Source organism: Melopsittacus undulatus, chromosome 2, assembly GCF_012275295.1.
Source record: "Melopsittacus undulatus isolate bMelUnd1 chromosome 2, bMelUnd1.mat.Z, whole genome shotgun sequence".
Taxonomy (NCBI): domain Eukaryota; kingdom Metazoa; phylum Chordata; class Aves; order Psittaciformes; family Psittaculidae; genus Melopsittacus; species Melopsittacus undulatus.
Genome location: NC_047528.1, coordinates 33,390,792 through 33,411,635, shown reverse-complemented (window position 1 = coordinate 33,411,635; position 20,844 = coordinate 33,390,792). Strand labels below are relative to the sequence as shown.

General features: G+C 34.7%; 1 protein-coding gene across 2 annotated transcripts in view; it reads right to left on the bottom strand.

Annotated features, from left to right (window-relative positions):
• PCDH17 (protocadherin 17) overlaps positions 1–20,844 on the bottom strand; it is an 88,646-nt gene that overhangs the window by 43,386 nt on the left and 24,416 nt on the right. For both annotated transcript variants that reach the window (XM_013128164.3, XM_034074535.1), the window contains exons 2-3: positions 18,525–18,583; positions 18,175–18,347 (exon numbers count right to left, since the gene is read on the bottom strand). In XM_013128164.3, coding sequence (XP_012983618.2) covers positions 18,175–18,347; positions 18,525–18,583 — 232 coding nt within the window. The remainder of the gene's footprint in view (positions 1–18,174; positions 18,348–18,524; positions 18,584–20,844) is intronic.

Here is a 20,844-nt window from a genome sequence, read left to right as displayed (position 1 = left end):
ATGGATAAAATGACTTCTAACAAATCAGTAGACCACATGGAACCCAAATATCAAACTGAAGTGTTTTAACACTATCACTTTAATAGCTTTGGTACCCAACAAATATGAGTAGTAAAATCTGAGAGTGATTGTGAAGAGCTTAAGCTAGACGTCACACTATTGAATGACTACAATAAAACGGCACATGAGATTCCATGTCAACAAATGCAGGTAATGTGCATGATGAAAAACAGTAACAACCCTCAGTACACAAAGTGGATTCTAAATCAGATTTTTTTTTTATTATTCTGGACAGCTATATGAAAATGTGAGCTCACAGCTCACCAAGAGATCAGTTAGAATAAGAAAAAATCTTGGAAAAATAATAGAGATTAAGACACAAAACATTACTCTGTTTAAATCCACAGCTGCTGTCTCTAGACTTCTGAATGCAGTTCTGCTCATGACATATTCAAAAGAATAGAACAGAACTGAAAAGATAAAAAAGGGCAGCAAAGATGATAAAAGTTACAAAAAGACTTCCATAAGAGATGAGATTAGAAAGACTAAGGTTTTTTAGCTTAAAGAAAACACATCAAAGGGAAAATATGAAAATATTTTTGAATTGTGATTATCACTGAGCAGACTAATAGGAAATACTCATTCACTGTTTCTCCTAGAGCAAGAACTAGGCAACACAATGAAATTATCAGGTGACTGGTTTCATTAACAGTACGTTTGTATATATACACATACACTCGTTTGTTCAAACAGTATATTTGTACACATGCCTAAGTAAGTTGTAAAGATCATTATGCAGAACATTATAGATGCCAAGGATCCATAGCACAATTAGATGAATTCATAGAACAAACATCCACACAGGTTTGATAGAAAAATGTCTTTTTTATTTACTTGCATTCTTTTTTTAAACCCTTAATTGCACAGGGGTGTAATTGTCCTAAAGTCTTTGGGCTGGAGTGACAGGAAATTCCACAAAGTGACTCAGATGTTGCATCTAGGTGGCTGATTGAATTACCTTCAACTTGTATAAGTGAATGGCACACATACAGTACAGTTGCCCTGGAGTGCATGATGCATTTTAGTTTGTTACCTCACAGTAACTTCCACTTCTCAGCCTCTACTAGACAGGGTTGTTTTCATATTATTTTAAATTCCTGCAGATTAATATCTTACACACTAAAGAAAACGCTTAAATCAGTGTGGTAGCTGCTGAATCAGTGCTTGCACTGCACCTTCCCAGCAATTTTTATTACTCTTGCTTTTATATCCGTTATTCTGAATGTCAGGGAGCTATTTATAAGTACTAGCTTAGTTCAGTTTAATAAAAGATATAAAAATATCTGCACCAGAATAATTAAAAGAATTCCTTATTAAGAACTTAGTTCCATAAAATCAAATGCACATGTAGTTAACTGCATGACTGCTCCACACAAAGATACATTTTACAGGAGTAACATTTTATAGTCTATGCTAGAATAGTAATATAGAAAAAGACAGATGGGGCCAGAATTATGAAAAATCACAGAAAGAACAACATTAGAAAATTCAAGTTTCTAGTAGAAAAATTGGATACCCTTTCAATAGATTTTTAATATGAGCAGTATTAATAAACTATTGTTTTATGACAAACTTCCTTCCTTTTCAAAATCTGATCTTTCTTAGCAATAGAATAACCTTAATAGTTAATTCTTGAATTTATTAGAACAAAATTTTCTGATGATTTTCTATGAAAGGAAATAAAAAACTTAGTTAGCTTTCAAAAAGCTGAGGGCTCTAAAGCCCAAATCAGAAACAATGTTAAGAAACTAAATTGGTCATTATTGCCTCTATTGATTCGTAATGGTACAAGACAACTTGTACGTTGTGAGATATGAAAAGCTGGATAAAGCTAGAAATTAAAGAAATTTTGATACTCCTTCCAGTAAGGCACACTTTCACCTTCCCATTCTGTAAAATAGTCAAACTTGGAATACTTTTGTGAACTGCAAATTTAACTGTGAATAGGAAAGTGTAAATTAGTACAATAGAATCTTAATCCAAATTACATTTCTAATAATTTTTGATATAGAAATCTACAGGCATTAAAAACTGTCTACGAAACAGGTGGGGTTTGGATGGGGTTGGTTTGTGTTTTTTTTTGGGGGGGGGTTATAAATGTATTCTTCATTTTCTCTGAAAAAGTAATGATTTTGTCTTTTAAAAACAATGTTGTGGATAATTAACAATAAAACTTAACCATCAGAAGAAAGTAATCAAATTTCCCAAAATAAGCTGACTATTCTGGGGGGAGAGGGGGAGAAATCCAGATGAGATGTTTGCTCCCTTACTTGTCTATCATTTAACAAAGTTGAAAAAGCAAACACAAAAGCAAAAGACAGTCAAAAATATGTGACTGCTGTACAACTTGTAAGATTTACTCTCTGAGAGAGTTCCAAAGGGTATTTTCATAGTTAAATGGTTGCTATTAGGGTTACTCTGAACATGAAAGGTAACTAATACATTCTTAACAATCCCATTCAATTTGCCAAAAATTAAGTTAAATCTTTATCTCTGTGATCTTTGTAAGAAAGCAGACTATGTTCAGTACTAATAACACTATGCTGAGTAGCATCAAGACCAGGTCTATATCACGAAGTATGGCTGTTAAACCTATGTTATGTAGAAGTGAGAAAAAAATAAATTTACAGACACAGTTTACACAGCTATTTGGCAGAAAACTGACATTCACACAGTTACATGAATGTATATTTTATTTAGTTTATCTCATTTTGGGACACAGTGCAGAAAGGTTATGAGAAGACCTCTTTGTGCCAGCATGTACTTCTCCAGCAGCTGGCTCTGGTGATAGAGTTGGCAGGTATACTCCTGCAGATAAACCTCACCTTACCACTAATAATGGCACATACCACAGTGGATCTGGTACAACAGGATAGACTTGAAGTATCTTAAATAAATATTTACTTAGTTTAATAGGATTGTTACTGTATGTTTATGAAATGACAGTTGATTCTTCAATGTATTTGCCAGGGATTAACAGCTATTCCAGAATCCATTGCTATTTAATGAACATACAAAAACTGTCTTAAATGTAATACAAAGTTAAATTTAATAAGGTCATGAATTACATCAGCTCACAAACCGATAAAAAATTACTGAAGATTAACACTATGTAAGATACAGATAACTTACATGGAGGTTAATCTTTGATATGTTTTTATTCATCCCTTGATATTTCATTTACTTAAATTATAATAGTTCAAGTGGTCAGATAAATATATTAAATTATTTTTATTTTAAGTGGAAGTCCATGTAATCCAAGACCATCCATTTTCTTTAGTCATTTCAGCAAAGTGTTTCAGCATATAAGACTTCTTAGAAGCCAAAGAGGAGGCTGATCTCATTCTAATTTTAAACCTCCAACACACTCTTCTTTATTGCATCTGGCACCAGCAATTTGGCCATAAAAATCAAAAGAATAGCTAAACAGATAAATATTTAAGCAAGCATCAGAAACTATGAGCCTTTTACAGACACCTACTTTTGTGAGGGAAGAAACACTTCCCAAATGCAAATACATAGAAGAGGACACAATAGTTGTGCAAACAGAAAACATATTTCTCACATGGAAGAGACAGTCACCACCTCTACATTATAACTGATGAGATGGGAAAGATTTGGTGAATAAATTAATGTCTCCAGAATAAACTTGGGCTTGAACCATTAGCACCTATAACATGAATAAGAAGCATGGAAGCCAAAAAGTTGGAATAAACAGTGGCCAGCATGCAAAATGCTGGTTCCTGCAAAATAGCTGAACTGCAATTTGTCTTTCATACTTTAGATATGTACAATTATTGAATGGCATGAGTTAGTCATCTTTACTGACAGGAGAGAGGAATGAGCGTTTGAGGGCATGATTCATCTAAAATAGGTCAAATGAATCATTCTCAGAAGTACCTACTGCTCTCATTAATTCTAAAGTGCTTGTAAACTAAGTAACTGTAAAGAATCAGAGTAACTAGCTCAGGTAGGTAAAATGGTAGGTGAAATGGCAGGGAAAAGACAGGGTTGAAAATGGTGAGGTTTGGGATGTTAAGCTTTCTTTTTCATTTCTTGAAGTTTAGGTCTTGGTTTTCCAGCTTTCTTGTGCTTACAAAGCTTTAGCTTTAGCCTATTTTGGAAAGGTAAAATTCACTTTAAATGAAGATGACATAAATTGAATTTCCTGGATTTCATTAAGATTATGACAAATATTTTTAACTGTTGTGAATTTGTCAGTTATTTTGGGTTTTTTTTTATTGTTTTTGTTAGAATTTGCAGAGTACTGTGTTCACATATCTTGCCAGTAAACTGAACAAAGGGCACTAAATCCCTAAGTAAAATTGTAATTATATTTCGAGGAAATATTTTATTTTTTTCTAGCTACAAAATCTTATGCAAAAGAATGATGTTACCTGACACGGAATTAAAATGAAAAGTTATGTTTTGATAATTAGTAACAATAAATAAATATCATATTGTGTTGATTCAAAACAGGCAAAGTGGTACAACTCTGTTGACTCTGATGAACCTTCACTGCAAAACTGCAAGCACCTATCTGGCATGGAATACATTCCAATTTAACATTATTTAATTGCAACTAGTCTCTAGGAAAAAAACAAATTTTCATCACTTTTGGGCAGTGAATGAAATTCAACAAAAGCATACTACTTGCAACAGAAGGGCAGTTTCTCATTTGTTAAGGAATCTGAGTGTTTGATTACTTGCTTTTTATCTCCCCTATGTTACATGTTATCTTCCCACACCTTAAACTTCTAAGCTGTTTTTTTATATCTTTCTTCTTCCTGTACCTCTTTCTTCCTGTCTTTGCATAGTTCTGCATATCAGAAAAATAATCAAGTTTGTAATAAAGAAAGCAGCTGTATGGCATTTATCTTTCAAATGTGCTCGCAAAAAGTCTTCTTTTTAATAAAAAATTAACCAGTTACTGTTGTCATGTATACCTGTGATAAGCTGCAGAATATTAATAAATTTAGAATAATCTGTAATTCTACTGATATTTAAATCCATGTCTTTAAAGAATTTAAAGAAATCTGTAGGTTTTGAAAAGCAAAGAAAATTTCAGACTTTAAATAGTAGCTTATTTTGTCCTGTTTAAAGGGGTTGCACATCTCCTGAGGTCACAGAAAATAATAGTGAATTGATGGTGGAGTAAGACTTATTAAAAACAGAAGGAAGGTGGGTACTTAATTTTCACTGATTGTCTAACTGTTGAGACTCTTTTCTTGTGCCAGAATGCTAACAACCTAAATATTTCTGCTATTCTTCATATACTAATAAAAAATGTGAATGTAGACAAAATAAACCACCTAAAATAAAAAATAAAGGAATACAATCAAACCTTAATAAATAGAGTGAATGCAACAAAAAAGGTATGTTATCAATGTTATCAATAATAGCATGTAAAGGTATCCATAGACAAAATTCACAACTTTTATAACTATATACCAAAAACTAGACTTAAACAATAAATACCATGAAGACAAGACATTTGAGATAAGATTTATTTTGGAAGTCCAAACTAGTTCTATTCTGTTTTCTTGAAATAACTATGCAATGATAGCTAAAATAATTTTTACTACACGCTTCAAAGTATTTGATGCTTCTGTTCAAAATTTAAATTTTTATTATTGTGAGGATTGTTGTTTGAAAATTGTAATAAATGTTAAATGGAAGTGTCCTGAGTTAATTTAATAGTTCTTTCTTTAGAGACAGTTATAAGCTGTCATATATTTTACCATGTGAACATTTTAGACTGTGTAATTCCAACCAAATAAACCTTTGAGAATGTACTTCGTTTCTTATATGACTGAATACCAAAGAAGAGATATTTTATGCTATTACATGATAGTTTTCAGAGATTTAAGTTTATACAGTAACAACTTTACATGATCTTTTTAAGTTTTTACGGCCTAATTCAGTACCTTACAGGGATGCTGGGGAGGGACTATTCATTAGGGGCTGTAGTGATAGGACAAGGGGTGACGGGTTGAAACTTAAACAGCAGAGGTTTAGATTGGATATAAGGAAGAAATTATTTACTGTGAGGGTGGTGATGTACTAGAATGGGTTGCCAAGGGAGGTAGTGAATGCTCCATCCCTGGCAGTGTTCAAGACCAGGTAGGATGAAGGCTTGGGTGATATGGTTTAGTGTGAGGTGTCCCTTCCCATGGCAGGGGGGTTGGAACTAGATGATCTTGAGGTCCTTTCCAATCATAACTATTCTATGATTCTATTATTCTATCCTTTTTGCCCAACCTGTAGCTTTGCCTGGGATTTCTCCGACCCAGGTGTAGGACCTTGCACTTGGCATGGTTAAACTTCATGGTTTAAATCTTCTTATACTGTGTTTTAGTCAAACTGTTTAGCCAATCATTTTAATCAAACTGTTTAATTTGCCTTTTTTTGAAATAGCTTATGGGTAAATACATAATCAGTAAAAGAAATCAGGGTGAGAATTTGACAGAAATTGATTTTTTAGAATATCTTGCATATTTTCCCATAGAGAAAAATAGTGGTCCTTTTTAGGACCAATATATTGTCAGGGCCACATTATATGATTTCTAAAATTAAATGTGCAATACTTCTGCTGTAAGTAAAATATTCTTATAAGAGAGATGTGATGTCGGTCCTTTCTGAAATTATTATAATGGTGCAGTATGAATTTTTTATGCTTAAGGAAGAAAAGAAAAAGTTATTTCTTTTTTTAATTAAAATTTTGGCTAAATGTATAGACCTACAGCGACTTTCTGTGAACTTTCCTTAAAACTGCAAAATACCATAGGTACAAGGGACAGAATCCTCACTTGATATCAAACTAGTAAAGTAGAAAAGAAATACTAAAAATAATCACATACTAAACACATACTAAACCTAATCACACACATGAAACATAGGCCTGCATATTCAGCAGTGCAGAAAGGTAAACTTCCCTAGGCCATACGAATTACAGATGCATCACAAAAATCTGTTCACAGGGTCAGAACAGACACAACTCCACTACTGTGTTCCTAGTGTTCTTGGTCTGTATATTTGCCTCAGAGCTTGGAAGATTCTCCAGGACAGAGATCTGGTTAATGTGCAAACTAAACTGTACTTTTTATGTAGGAGCTTCATTCATCTGTTCAAGCAAAAATTGGGCCAGACATAGTAAAATATTTTATGAAGAATTTAACTAAAACTCTGAGAAAGAGTTAAGCTGATATGCTACCCTCTAAAAATCCAAGGTGCACATCCCTGTAGTATTTAAGTAGACACTGCAATTATATTGTTATATATAAAATATTATAGATAAATGTATATTATATGTAGAGCACTATACATTATTAACTATATGTTAAAATTTTAACTGTATATTAACTCTATATTTTTAAATATTGTTTTTCAAATTTAATTGTATTTCAGATTGACAGGTTTGCCTCAGAATTAGTATACTTCCTCAAACAAGCTTTATGGTGAAAATACAGTACTTATGTAAACAAATTTGTGAATTATTTTCACATTTTCAGTTTTAAAACAAGCATAAAATATTCTAAAACTTTAAATTTTCAATACTATTAAGGTGCATATTTATGCAGATTACAAAATCAAATTTTCAGGGACATCAGTTTATGATATCTTATTTCTGTATTTACGTATATGAATGTGTACATATACAAGCACACATACACTGTGCAGACATATACAGTATTAATAATATTAAAGAAAATAATAAAAGATAAAGGATTTTTGACATTAGTCACAGGAACATCCTCACTGAGTTTGTATGAGACATTGTATATATAAAAAGCTGGAAGAATATGCCCCTAAATTTAGAAAATACATCTATTTGTCTTAAATAAAGGATTTTTTTTCTGTCACAGTATGACTTGATTATACTGGACATATGCTCCTCTCCATTTCATGCTGCAGAGAGGAGCAGATGGAGTTAAATATAGCTTGGCACACAACATAGGAGTAGCCAAGGAGCAGTATTTTTCAGTATCATGCAGGCACTACAAGCTCCATATACATTAGAGATGTAACACAAAAAAGGGCATGTCACCTTCAGGAAAGGGTAGTAGTCAGGGAACATCTGTTATACATGCAGTGTTCCCTGTAGAAAGAACTGAAACATGATGAAATATGCATCAAAAGTTCCCTATGCACTGAGGTACATTAAGTCCCTTTCAAACCATATGAAGCCCACTTGGGGAAGGGAGGTTATTTGAGTGCAGCAGCTGGAATAGGAGAAAGCAGCAGCAGGGAATGGAAAACAGCTGTTCTGCCATTCTGAAAATCAGGATGGGCAGTAGATGCACAGAGGCTGGAACATGGCATGCATGTATCACTAATGTACAGAAACTAAGCAGTAATTAGTTAATCATACTGCCAGCAATGTCTGAGCAAAGTCCATGTTAAATGTTATGTACTAGTATATTATTTCAGGGATTCTTTCTGTGAAGCACTGTATAATCCAAGTTCCCTGCAATTCTCTAACATGGTGAAGTCTTCCCATAGAAGATGTTCACAGAGAAAAGGCTGCAGAACAGGTCAATGCAAATGTTCCCTTTCAGTATGTTTTACTCAGGACTGAACAGTATATTGCTTCCTCACATTTAATGATGACATCATAAAAAGCAAGGCTAGAAAATATCTTCTACCCTTGGGTAGGTTAAAATAAATCTAGGTTATCACTGAAAATATGTTTTAAACCTGTTTTAAAAAACTCTAGGCAAAGATATTCTTTAGCTTACATGAGTAGTTTGCTTCCATGCCTGGCTATCTTTATAGCAAAGTTCTCCCTCACACATAACTTAAATAGCTCTCTCAGAAATTATATAAAAAAAAAAAAAGAAAAAGCAATCACCATCCTATTTATAGCATATATGTACAAAGATTTTTATAATGTTTCACCCCAGTTCATTCAAACAAACACAAATGCTAAATAAACACTTATTTTAAACTTCACCTACAGGCCATGTTTCATAAATCTTTTTTTTTTGCTGTTACTCTACCGCATTGTTGATTTTTAATTTGTCCAGATATTCCTTAAAAATATTCCTATAAACTGAGTATGGTGGCAGTGTCTCTAATTAAAGTGTTCTGCAGTCCTGGCCCAAATTAAATTATACCACTTTCCACCCTCTGGAAAACAAGGCATAGGAGAAAAGTAGTATGCACACAGAAGAGCCAGGAAAAGGACAGACTGGATTACTATATACAGAAATCACAAGATACTCTTTGTTCCAGAAGAACAAAATACTATTATTATTATTTGAACAGAAGAATTGCTGAATGGAATAATTAGCTCCTGTCTCTTATTTAAGACTTCTCTATTGTCTTCCCCAACTGTACATAAAACTATTTATAAATACAGTCCAAGTTCAGGTTTCCAACTATTACTTTACAGCAACTCCATCTACAGAATATTCCTTCATTTTTGTAACAAGAATGTGACTGGAATATGCAATGAGATTGTTTTAAAACTTGACTACTGTCACTGTTTATCATATCTATGTCTTCTGCTGATTCAGTAAGAGGAAACACAATCATACAAAGATGATTTAAAATAAGAAAGAGAGATGTATTTATTTTAATTGCCTCCTTTATATAATTGAATAAACATATACATTCTCATATATGTATGGGGTTTAAACTATAATTCTGTGCAAGCTTAATCAAAAGAATACTGTAAGTGAACCATATAAGAATGTTTTCAGACTAAAAGACAAGAATAGCCTCTCCACTCATTATGTTTCGATGATATTAAGTGTTTACCCAATATATATGTCTGAAAATTTTCATTAACAAAAGTAAGCACAGGCAGAGAACATCCATTTACCACCCAGGGAAACGCATAAAGCCTGACAGAATGAAAACTACCTGGTTTATGATTTTCTTGTTTCAAAAGTTGATCTTTCTATGTCCCCACTTTTCTTTCAATTTGTAAAAGGAATCTGAAAAGGAGAAATGTTAGCTGAAGATAATGATTTTGACATAGAAGGACCTTATCTTACTGGGAATCTCAAATTCTTCTCATGTTCTTCCCGTGGGAATAAAGCAAAATGATAACTTATGGATTCTAGGCCTTCCAAGAACAAAATGCAGTACAATAACCATGCTCAGCCCCAGGAAAGGCAGCATCAAAGCAGAGTACAGAAAGGAAGCAATGAGATCTAAACTAGTGATGGGGGAGGGATATTCTGCTTTCTTGCCTTTAAAGTCAAGCATGAAAAAATGAGCACCAACAACTACAGTACCCAAAAATTAAAATTTGCAGTCATATCTGAGATATGAGACTTATGGTAACAGACTTGTGATCTGGAAGTGCATGCAATGCATTAACTTGAATATAAGATCATCAAAGAAAACTCTTCTGGAATTTATTAATTCTTTATCGGTACAGTCTCGGACTTTTAAGGTGTTAGCAATCATATGTCTAAATTGATTTGATGGAGAGACTTCCAAAGCAAACAAAATACAGGGCAAAAATATATAGTTTTCAACCACTGAATAATTTACAATTAGAAAACAAGTAGAAAAGGTGGGGGAAGAAATTAAATTACCTGAAAAATGTAGCATAACACACCAAATGCTGCATAGATGAAGCTCTGCTGAACTGCTATAATCCCTTCTTTGTGTCACAGTGACATGTTTTGTGTGTGTACAGATGCAGACAGTTCTTTATGCATGTTTTGAAAGTCAGTTATAGAAATTTCTGCTCTAATTTGTGGCTAAACATATTAATTAAATATTGGATATGCTATTCACAAAACCTCACTGCTACCAGTCTCATGATGATAATCATCTGCCAGATGCTGAAACATGCACCTGATTAAAAACCTGGTTTGGCAGAACTCAACTCCAATTGAAAAGCAGGATAATAGGCAATAACAGGTGGCAATAATAGGCTAAGATACCCTGATGCAAAATGTATTGACTGTCACTTTAGCTGCCAGAATGTTTGCACTGCTTTTCTATTTTATATCAATGAAGGCAGATAAGTAAGTAGACGAGGCATTAAGCTAATCTACCCTCTCTCTGTTAGGATTCCACTTCACTTCCTTTTCTGACTTCTTCTAGGACAAACACCTGCTTCCTTAACTTATTTCTTCACCTAGATAGCCTTACTTGAAATCCAAAGCTGCTCATATACATATAAGAGCACACTACAAAGGGCAGCTGTGCATGGTAACACTATCATCTTTAATGAAGAAGCATCAAACTAACTGGACTCTACTTCTAAATATACCTGATTATCATTCAACCTGAGGTCACGCAGTGTCAATCACGAATCTAAGCTCAGTATTTAAATAAGTGAAATGTAAAAAGTGAACTTAAATTACCCGGCAAACTAGTAGGCAGTCTAAAAACTTAAACCCAGAAATAAATTCAACATAACTGCAACAGAGGGAAAAAGAAACCTTTAATACTCTGAGTACACAGAAATTAGAAGATACAAGAGTTGTCTGAATTTTCTCATACTAAGAAAAGGAAGGAGAATCTCAATACAATTATGTTGCTCATATAGCTTGCCTGGATAAAAATTAGTCAGATGAAAGTAAAGAATGGGTATTGAGTGCATGTCCTGGTATACAACAGAAAGTTAGCATCTTACCTGACCATGTTAAGGGTAAGCAAGTTGGAAGGAACGATATTGCTGGACATAAAGACTCTTAGGTGGCATCAGAACGAGTACTGCAGTCTGACAGCTATTCACATTCTGGGCACAGAAAGAATGTGATAGTAGATGTTCTGGTCAGGGAAAAAAAAACTACAGGAGGAAGCAATGTTGAAAACAATATTTTACAGGTTGTGTCAGCTCTGGGGGGACTCCCAGCCTCTGTCAGTTTCTCAGTGCAGGCCTTCACCAGGTTTGAGAACTTAAAAAATAAATATTTCTCCACAATCTCCTTTTTTCATTATCTCATTAAGCTCATGTACTCATAAAAGAACACATCATCCCCAATGGCATGGAAAGCACTGGGGATTATGTCAGACAGTAGAAATTTGTTTGATGAACTTTCTACACTTACTGATCTAGACTGATTCTCACTCTGTTAAACAGAAAAGTTTTAATTATGCTACAGACTCAAGAAAGTTTATGGCAAGAAAATCATTGTACGGGTCAAAAAAAATCTTGATAAATTATGATAATTTTGCTCTGCTGCAGATAGATAATACAGGATACTTGATTTCAGGGATCATTCTTGATTAGAAATTGAGAATGCAAATGTACAAGTTACCACAGACCCATCCTGTCATCGTGTTAAGCAGAAAAAATTAGGGATTGACAATATCCATAAAATTCCATAACACTGATACAATTTTTACACCTAAGATTGTTGCATACAGGACTGTGTCACAACTAATTCAAAAGTATTTTTGTTGTGACGATAAAGAAAGAAGTATTATATATTTAAATTATACTTTTATCTCTGGAGGAGTCTCTGACACCAATGTTGAAGGCTTTCCTTTTATCCTTCCTCCAAGGGAGTGTCTCCAGTGTTCATTTATTCTTAGCATCTGTGCTACCATTAACAAGGCAGCAGCACCTGTAGAAATCCCCCTTCTATGAGACGCAGGTGCGAACAGCAAGCAAATGGGTGAAAGAAAGATGTAATGCACAGTGATAAAGCTAAAACTCAACAATAAAGCTACTGAGTTTGAAGATGCTTAATCCCTTAGATATTTTTTGCAGTGACATGAAAAGGAAAAAGTCCTGGGAAAATCTAACAAAGACAACGATTTATGAGTAACTACAAAAAAAAACAAAACGTAACTTTATATTGCTTTACTGATTATAAGTTAAGCATATCTAGGATTCACTAAGAGAAGTAGAAATTTTACATATTGCTATTGTACTCCTTCCTTGTAGATATCATTTATGATATCATTTTCAGCTTTGGACAACTTTTAAAGAAATGCAGATTATTGTTATGCTTAAACTGTATGAAACAAAATTATTATTTTGTTATTTAAATATAAAATATGAATAATACATGACACTTCAGGTGAAACAAATGGATAATTTGACAGATGTATTCAAAACTATTAATTCTTTTAAGATGTCTAAGTAGGGTGATTTCAAACTGTCCTAACTAGTAATAGGGTGTAAGGTCTCTGCAGCAGAAGCGAAAAAAGAGAGGTAAGCAGAATAAAGTATCTAAAGCCATTCTGTTGAAAGAGTAGCAGGCATATGGAACAAGCTACTTAGTACGACAGCTGATTCAGATAGCATAAGTAAGCTTAAGAGACAGCTAAAAGTTTTTATGAGGAAAGTGGCTGGGAATTCACAGCAAGAGAATATATGGTTGAGATAACTAAAATGGAACATACTTTTCTTAACTCAAAAATTAGTATCCTGATAAATTTTTTAAGGTTGGGTTGTTTTGGTTTTTTTTATTTTGTGTTCATTAAGGTCAAGTGATGAGCTTTCATAAGCATTTCATAATATGTAATTTGCATTTTTTTTTCCAATTTGTGTAAATGTTTACAATCGCTACACTTGTTACCTGGAGATATTTTCCTTGAAATCAAATGTTTCAATAGTGAAATTACTGAGGTTTTATCATATCATGTTTTCACTCGTTTAACACAAATTGGATCTGTAACACGTGTTCAGAATTACATACAGAGGATGTCAAACTCAAACTTAACTAATTTTTAAATTTGGAATCTCAAGACCCTGAATTCATTTGTAAAAAAATGTCAGATTTAATAATTAACACTGTTCTAATAGCAGCAGATAAACTATTTTAAATATCTTTAAACAGCAATAATCAAGCCTGACACTTTGCCACAAAATAGTGAATTCCCATTCCTGTATACAACCCAGAATGATGACAAAACCACAGCTTCTGATACTGCTTCAGGCACTGCCAGAGACAACTGTTTCTAGCAAGCTGTCCATCTTCTTTTCCTAGGAAACACTTCTTTGCAGAAAATTCAATTCGTTTTTTAATCCTAATCACATATACTGTATTTCTCACCTACCTTCAACTTGGGTTATGAGTAGAGAAAGCAGCTTTTTTTATAATCTTTCAAAAGAGAAAGTTACTTTGGGCTAAGAACCTTAATCATACTAAGCTCAATGACAGACCTCCTTGGATGGATAAGAGCTGCTGAGAAAAATTCACAGGAAAAAAAGAAGCTTATAAAAGGTAGAAGCAAGGACAGGTGGCCTGGGGTGAATACAGGGATGTTGTCCGGATAGTTAGGGACCAAGTTAGGAAAGCTAAGGCCAAATTGGAGCTAAACTTGGCACGGGATGTTAAAGATAATAGGAAGGGATTTTATATGTATGTAGTGGCTAAAAAACAGATTAAGGACAATGTAGGCCCCCTCCGGAAACTTTCGGGAGAACTGGCTACACAGGACTTGGAGAAGGCTGAGGTTCTGAATGGCTTCTTTGCCTCGGTCTTCACTGGCAAAGGCTCTGATCACACTACCCAACTCTTGGAAGGCGGATGCAGGGACTGTGAAAACCTAGACCTTGGGCCCACTGTATGAGAGGATCTGGTTCGAGACCATCTTAAGAACCTGAATGTACACAAGTCCATGGGACCTGATGAAATCCATCCGCGGATACTGAAGGAGCTGGCAAATGAAGTTGCAAAGCCACAGGCCATCATAGTTGAAAAGTCATGGCAGTCAGGTGAAGTTCCTGAAGACTGGAAAAAGGGAAATATAACCCTCATTTTCAAGAAGGGGAAAATGGATAACGCGGGGAATTACAGACCAGTCAGTCTCACCTCTGTGCCTGGCAAAATCTGGGAGCAGACTCTCTTGGAAGGCGTGCTAGGGCACATGAAAAAGAGCAAGGTGCTTGGTGACAGCCAGCATGGCTTCCCTAAGGGAAAATCCGGCCTGACCAATTTGGTGGCCTTCTATGACGGGGCTACAAAAGTGATGGGCAGGGGTGGAGCAGTTGATGTCATCTACCTGGACTTGTGCAAAGCGTTTGACACTGTCCCACATGACATCCTTGTCTCTAAATTGGAGTGTCATCAATTTGATAGGTGGACCACTTGGTGGATAAAGAACTGGCTGGATGGTCACACTCAAAGAGTTGTGGTCAACGGTTCAATGCCTGGTTGGGGACCAGTAACAAGTGGTGTCCCTCAGGGATTGGTGTTGGGACCAGTCTTGTTTAATATCGTTGTCGCTGACATGGACAATGGAATTGAGTGTGCCCTCAGCAAGTTTGCCGATGACACCAAGCTGTGTGGTTCTGTTGATATGCTAGAAGGAAGGAATGCCATTCAGAGGGACCTTGACACACTTGTGAGGTGGGCTGATGCCAACCTCCTGAAGTTTAACCATGCAAAGTGCAAGGTCCTACACCTGGGTGGGAGCAATCCCAGGCACAGCTACAGGTTGGGCAAAAAGGAAATTCATGGCAGTCCTGGGGAGAAGGACTTGGGGGTGTTGGTCAATGAGAAAATGAACATGAGCTAGCAGTGTGCACTGACAGCCCAGAAAGCCAACCGTATCCTGGGCTGCATCAAAAGGAGCGTGACCAACAGGTCAAAGGAGGTGATCCTGACCCTCTACTCCGCTCTCGTGAGACCTCACTTGGAGTACTGTGTACAGTTCTGGTGTCCTCAACATAAAAAGGACATGGTACTGTTAGAACAAGTCCAGAGGAGGGCCACGAGGATGATCAGGTGACTGGAGCACCTCCCATATGAAGACAGGCTGAGAAAGTTGGGGCTGTTTAGCCTGGAGAAGAGAAGGCTGCGTGGAGACCTCATAGCAGCCTTCCAGTATCTGAAGGGGGACTATAGGGATGCTGGGGAGGGACTATTCATTAGGGACTGTAGTGACAGGACAAGGGGTAACAGGTTAAAACTTAAACAGCAGAGGTTTATACTGGATATAAGGAAGAAATTCTTTACTGTGAGGGTGGTGATGTACTGGAATGGGTTGCCCAGGGAGGCTGTGAATGCTCCATCCCTGGCAGTGTTCAAGACCAGGTAGGGTGAAGGCTTGGGTGATATGGTTTAGTGTGAGGTGTCCCTGCCCATGGCAGGGGGGTTGGAACTAGATGATCTTGAGGTGCTTTCCAATCCTAACTATTCTATGATTCTATGACAGGTTATCATTGATTTCATTTTGAACACCACATTGCACCACATTTGTTACTACAATGTTCTGTAACCCCATAAGGTGCTTGCTGCAGGTTCAGTTTTCTTAATAGCCAGCGATTTAATTACAGCACACTTGAGATGGAAGACTTCATACAAGTAAATAAATGGACGTCATTATCATTTGTAATTATATTTTGGAAAAAAAAATAAAAAACGTAATTCATCTCTCAATCTTCATTCTCTCTCTTTTTTTTTTTCTCATCAGGGAAATTCACATAAGCACCTGCTGCAGCAGTTCAGTGTTTACAAAACTTAACATTCACAGTTCAAGATATGTTTAATAAGAATATGAGTAATTCATATTAGACAATTGAATAAGTTGTTTTGCGATGAATAGGTCCTCTCATCTAGATAAAGATAAGTGGAAACCTCCATATACCTCTTTGCATTATAATGAGAATAAGCAACATGATTAGCTTAATCTGCTTACTAGATTTTTTTATATTTTTGACAAGAACTGGACTTGATGATGCTGGACAAAGTGCTATATTACGAACTCAGCCACACAGTCCTCTTTAAAAAAACAAACAAACAAAAAAAAACCCCACAAAAAAAACCCTAAAAGCAGATAAATAGAAAATCCAGAGACTTTGTCTTTTTCTTACACAAAACTGAAAAAAAAAAATAGACAGACACGCAAACAGCTTCTTAAAAAAGAAAAAAGAAGTCCAGACCTGCATTTTTACACAGATCAATGTCCAATTATAAGCAGAGAGTTGCTGTGGCAAAAGGTCACTGAAAAATAATCTTTCTGGCATTTATTACTTAGAAAATAAGGTCATATATGAGGTCAACCTTCAAAAGCATACACAATAAATTATACCGCAACATTCTAAATACTCTACACAGCAAAAATTATATTGCAATCTCAACATGATCAGAAAAATTAAGTTAAACATATATTTATATCATGACTGTACTAAAGATCATAATAGCTAAGAGGCAAAAAAACCTATGTCCAATTAATCAACAATTCATAAAAATCCTATATTTCTGCTAAATTATATTTATAACTTCTCATTGATTTAATATTAATTAAATTATGAATCTTTTAACTGCTTTAACACTGAATCATCTTCCCCACAAATAACTAAAATAGCAGTACACATACAACACATGTAAAACTAATTCAGTGGTGTGCTTCTTTATTGCTTACAGCCGAGAAGCAAAACAGATAAACACAGAGCTGGAGTACTCAGTTTCTCTGGTGCTTTCAGAAAAACTAGTGTCTCTTTTGAAATAAAAGATCTCACAATTAGATAAAAAACGTCTGGAAGAAAAAATTACTTGGACACAAGAGTTTGAGGAAATAAACATGCTTATTTTTCAGAATGAATTATTTCAGAGAGTGCTGTCATTATCCTGATATAAGTCATTAGAGCTGTTTCACAGATACTCATCTTTGTTACTTTCACAGGATGTGAATGAAATTGTACAGAAAATCAGACTATATTATTTTACACTTGTTACGTTACTATTAATTGTGAAATCAATATTACAAATAGTAAAATACATCCATGAAATGAAAACAACTTCTGAACCATTTTTACTCATCTGATATTCTGAGCCTCTTTTCTTCTTCTCCAAACTATGTGAGTAATGTAAATGAGTGGTGTCTTTTTATCTGTTGCAGTCATGTCTAGTTTGAATTTCCAAATCACACTTTAGCAGAAGGACTGTGTATAATATATCACAGGCAATGCCAGTAGAGATAAAGTATATTCCAATCATTTTAGAAAGGCACTATTTTTTTTCCTCTTTTTATTTTTTAATGTACTTTGGATACTTGCAGTTTCATTTCATGTTCATTCTGAAAGATACTGAATATTCTTTGCTCTGGGCTACCTACAAGATTTACTTTTTTTTCTGATAGTATTATCAGTGAGCTATTCCTTGGTAAACTACGACTGCAATACTAATAGGTTTATAATGACAGCTTAAACTTTATGCTTTTGTAAGCACTGGAGGCTTCACTCACCTTGTTCAAGTGGCTGGCTTTTAGTTGAAGTAGTTTTCATCTTGAGTGCCTCCCTAACAGACATGTCACAGCAGGAGCCTTTGTTAGTGTCTTGGTCACTGTCAGCCTGATCACTGTCCCCATGCCCGCTGTCCCTCAAGCTGGCTCTTTCTGGATCCTTGAACGTGGAGCTACTGAAATATACATTAAAAAAAAAAAAAAAAAAAGGAAAAAAAAAAAGAAAAAAAAAGAAAAAAGAGAGAGAGATATAGTTGTATTTACTTGTTCTAAGTTGAATTGTACTCTCTGGCAAAGCAATTTTGACAAGAATGCAAATGGGGAAGCCGAGAAAGTTATTTAATAGGCCTTACCTTTGAACAAACTGCTGCCTGCTGCCCATGTAATTGGGCTCTGCGGGAAAATTGTCTGTCTGTGAAAGAGAAGGAAAAAAATACGTATAGTTGTACACTGGACAAATCTCCTGCAGAGCAACAAGATTTCCTAGAGGAGAAATGATTAATAATTCAAAAATTCCCTTAATCTTCAGATTTGTACATTTTAATTAGATTGGAAAAGGCTGGCATGTAATTATGTGCTCAGAACAATTAAATGATTCCGGTCCACAAATTACCTGCTAAAGTAAACAATGAGGCTCCAACAAGTGGCATTCTCTGTTAGTAACTTGACAGATGACACTGTTTATGTTTTTCCATGTTAGATATTAAGACTGATGGTTATTGAAAATGAGAGAAAAAGAACTTTTGCATATTACAAAAGTGAATTATTCAATAATTCTATTTTTTAATCATAATTACATCATCTAATGGGATTCTGAAGGCCTTACTGCTGTGATACAATTTCATATATTGCTATATAACTCTTGAATTCAAAAACACAAACAAAAAAACAACAAAAAAATCAAGAAAATTTACGGCTGCTTAGCTGTGGGTTTTCTTAAATGCTGCTGGAAAAGTGCATGTATGAAAACATTTGGATTTTCTCTCTTTAAATTTCATCAGTATTAATAGCTTTATCAGAATAATGAGAATTGCACATGCAGACAAAAGTATTACATGATAGTTGTAGATAAGCAGTTTTTAAAAGAAGACACTTTCATTATGTCTGTCATGAGTATATTTTTAGCAACATGAGCTAAGTAGCTGTAGAAGCAGAAGTATTTACAGCATCCAGACCAACATGGAGTCCTGCCAAAGGGATCTGAATTCCCCTTGTATCATCAGCTGAAGTTCTTTGGGAGGAAGAGAGACTGCATCTTTCACAAAACTCCACATACTGTACATTCACACACGTCACTTGCAGCTGACCTAGTGACAGAGCTTCTACTGTTTTCTGCATCACTTCATGTCACACCACCCTTCTTTACACCAGCTATGAGTTTTGCAACAGCATCTAGTGTATCAGTATCGGTAACACAGGCAATTAATGAAGCAAAAGGCCCAAGTTAAGGTTTAATGTTACAGAAGTGTTTCCACTGGTCTCTCAGATATTTGGGTTTCTGTGCCACTCTCCACTCCCTTTTACTTTTTTTTTAGCTTTGTTTTTGTTTTATCGGTTAGGTGATAATCAGAAATATTTGCTATTTCTTGTATAGTTGAATTCTTGGAGCTTGGAAAAGAAGCATGAAGTTACATCTGGAATTTACCAGTCGTTGCTGTTTGGAACAAAAAATACATAGCCACTTGCCAGTCTCAACATAGATGTAAAACAAGTGTTCTCATATGCATGGATATCTTGATTTAAAAAAGGGACAGAAGATAAATAATTATCTTTTCTTCAGCATGTATGAAGTCCATTAATAGTGTACTTTTTTGTTCCTAATTAAACTTTTTGGTTCTAGAATTAGGATTGTAACACACATCGTGGTCATATTTTAATATTGTTTCTAGTTTCAAATATGGAGTACATACATTTTGTGACATCGTGTATGTCATTACAAAAAATAATCTGATGCCTTATCATTGAATTATCTTTTATGATGAACAGTACACCAGAATCAAGTTTTCCTCATCTGTTTACAGCATATAGCATAAAGTATCTATATACCTATAATTCAAAATTATTTTTATCATATCAAAATTGCTCATAACTTGGAAACCGTAATTTGAGTGTCTGAGTTCAACTAGAGACTTGTTCTTTAGCAGCATTATTGAAAGATGAGCATATGAAAGTTCTTAAATACTGCCTAAGGAATCAAACAATATGCCATATTACAGAAAGAGAATTCTGAAGATCTGGGATATCAAACTCAGTGTTGTGTCACTGCTTTTCCAATACAGTGTTTCAGAAGCTGATGATTTCAGCTACAGGTATCCAAATATTTTTAAAAATCTGTCCACTTCAATTAACAGTGCAGTTTAGTGCTTTGGGCTCAAGACCAGAGAAGATCCTGGTCTTAGTGTAGTCAATTAGAATAAAAGTTTGTCTTAACTTTTAAAACATGCTTCAAGTTATACAAACAAGTATTTATAATAACAACAACAACAAAAAAATCAAAACAACAGAAAAAGGAGGAAATGAAGGCATAAAAATATTTCATCATTCTTATATGTAATCTTTTAAACGTAGCACGATATTGCAGAAGCGGAATGAATTCTGTTTATTCTTGTGACAAAATGCAAGATAACATCTCTCTTCTGTGCAGCAAATCTACCTCATGTATATAACCGTATA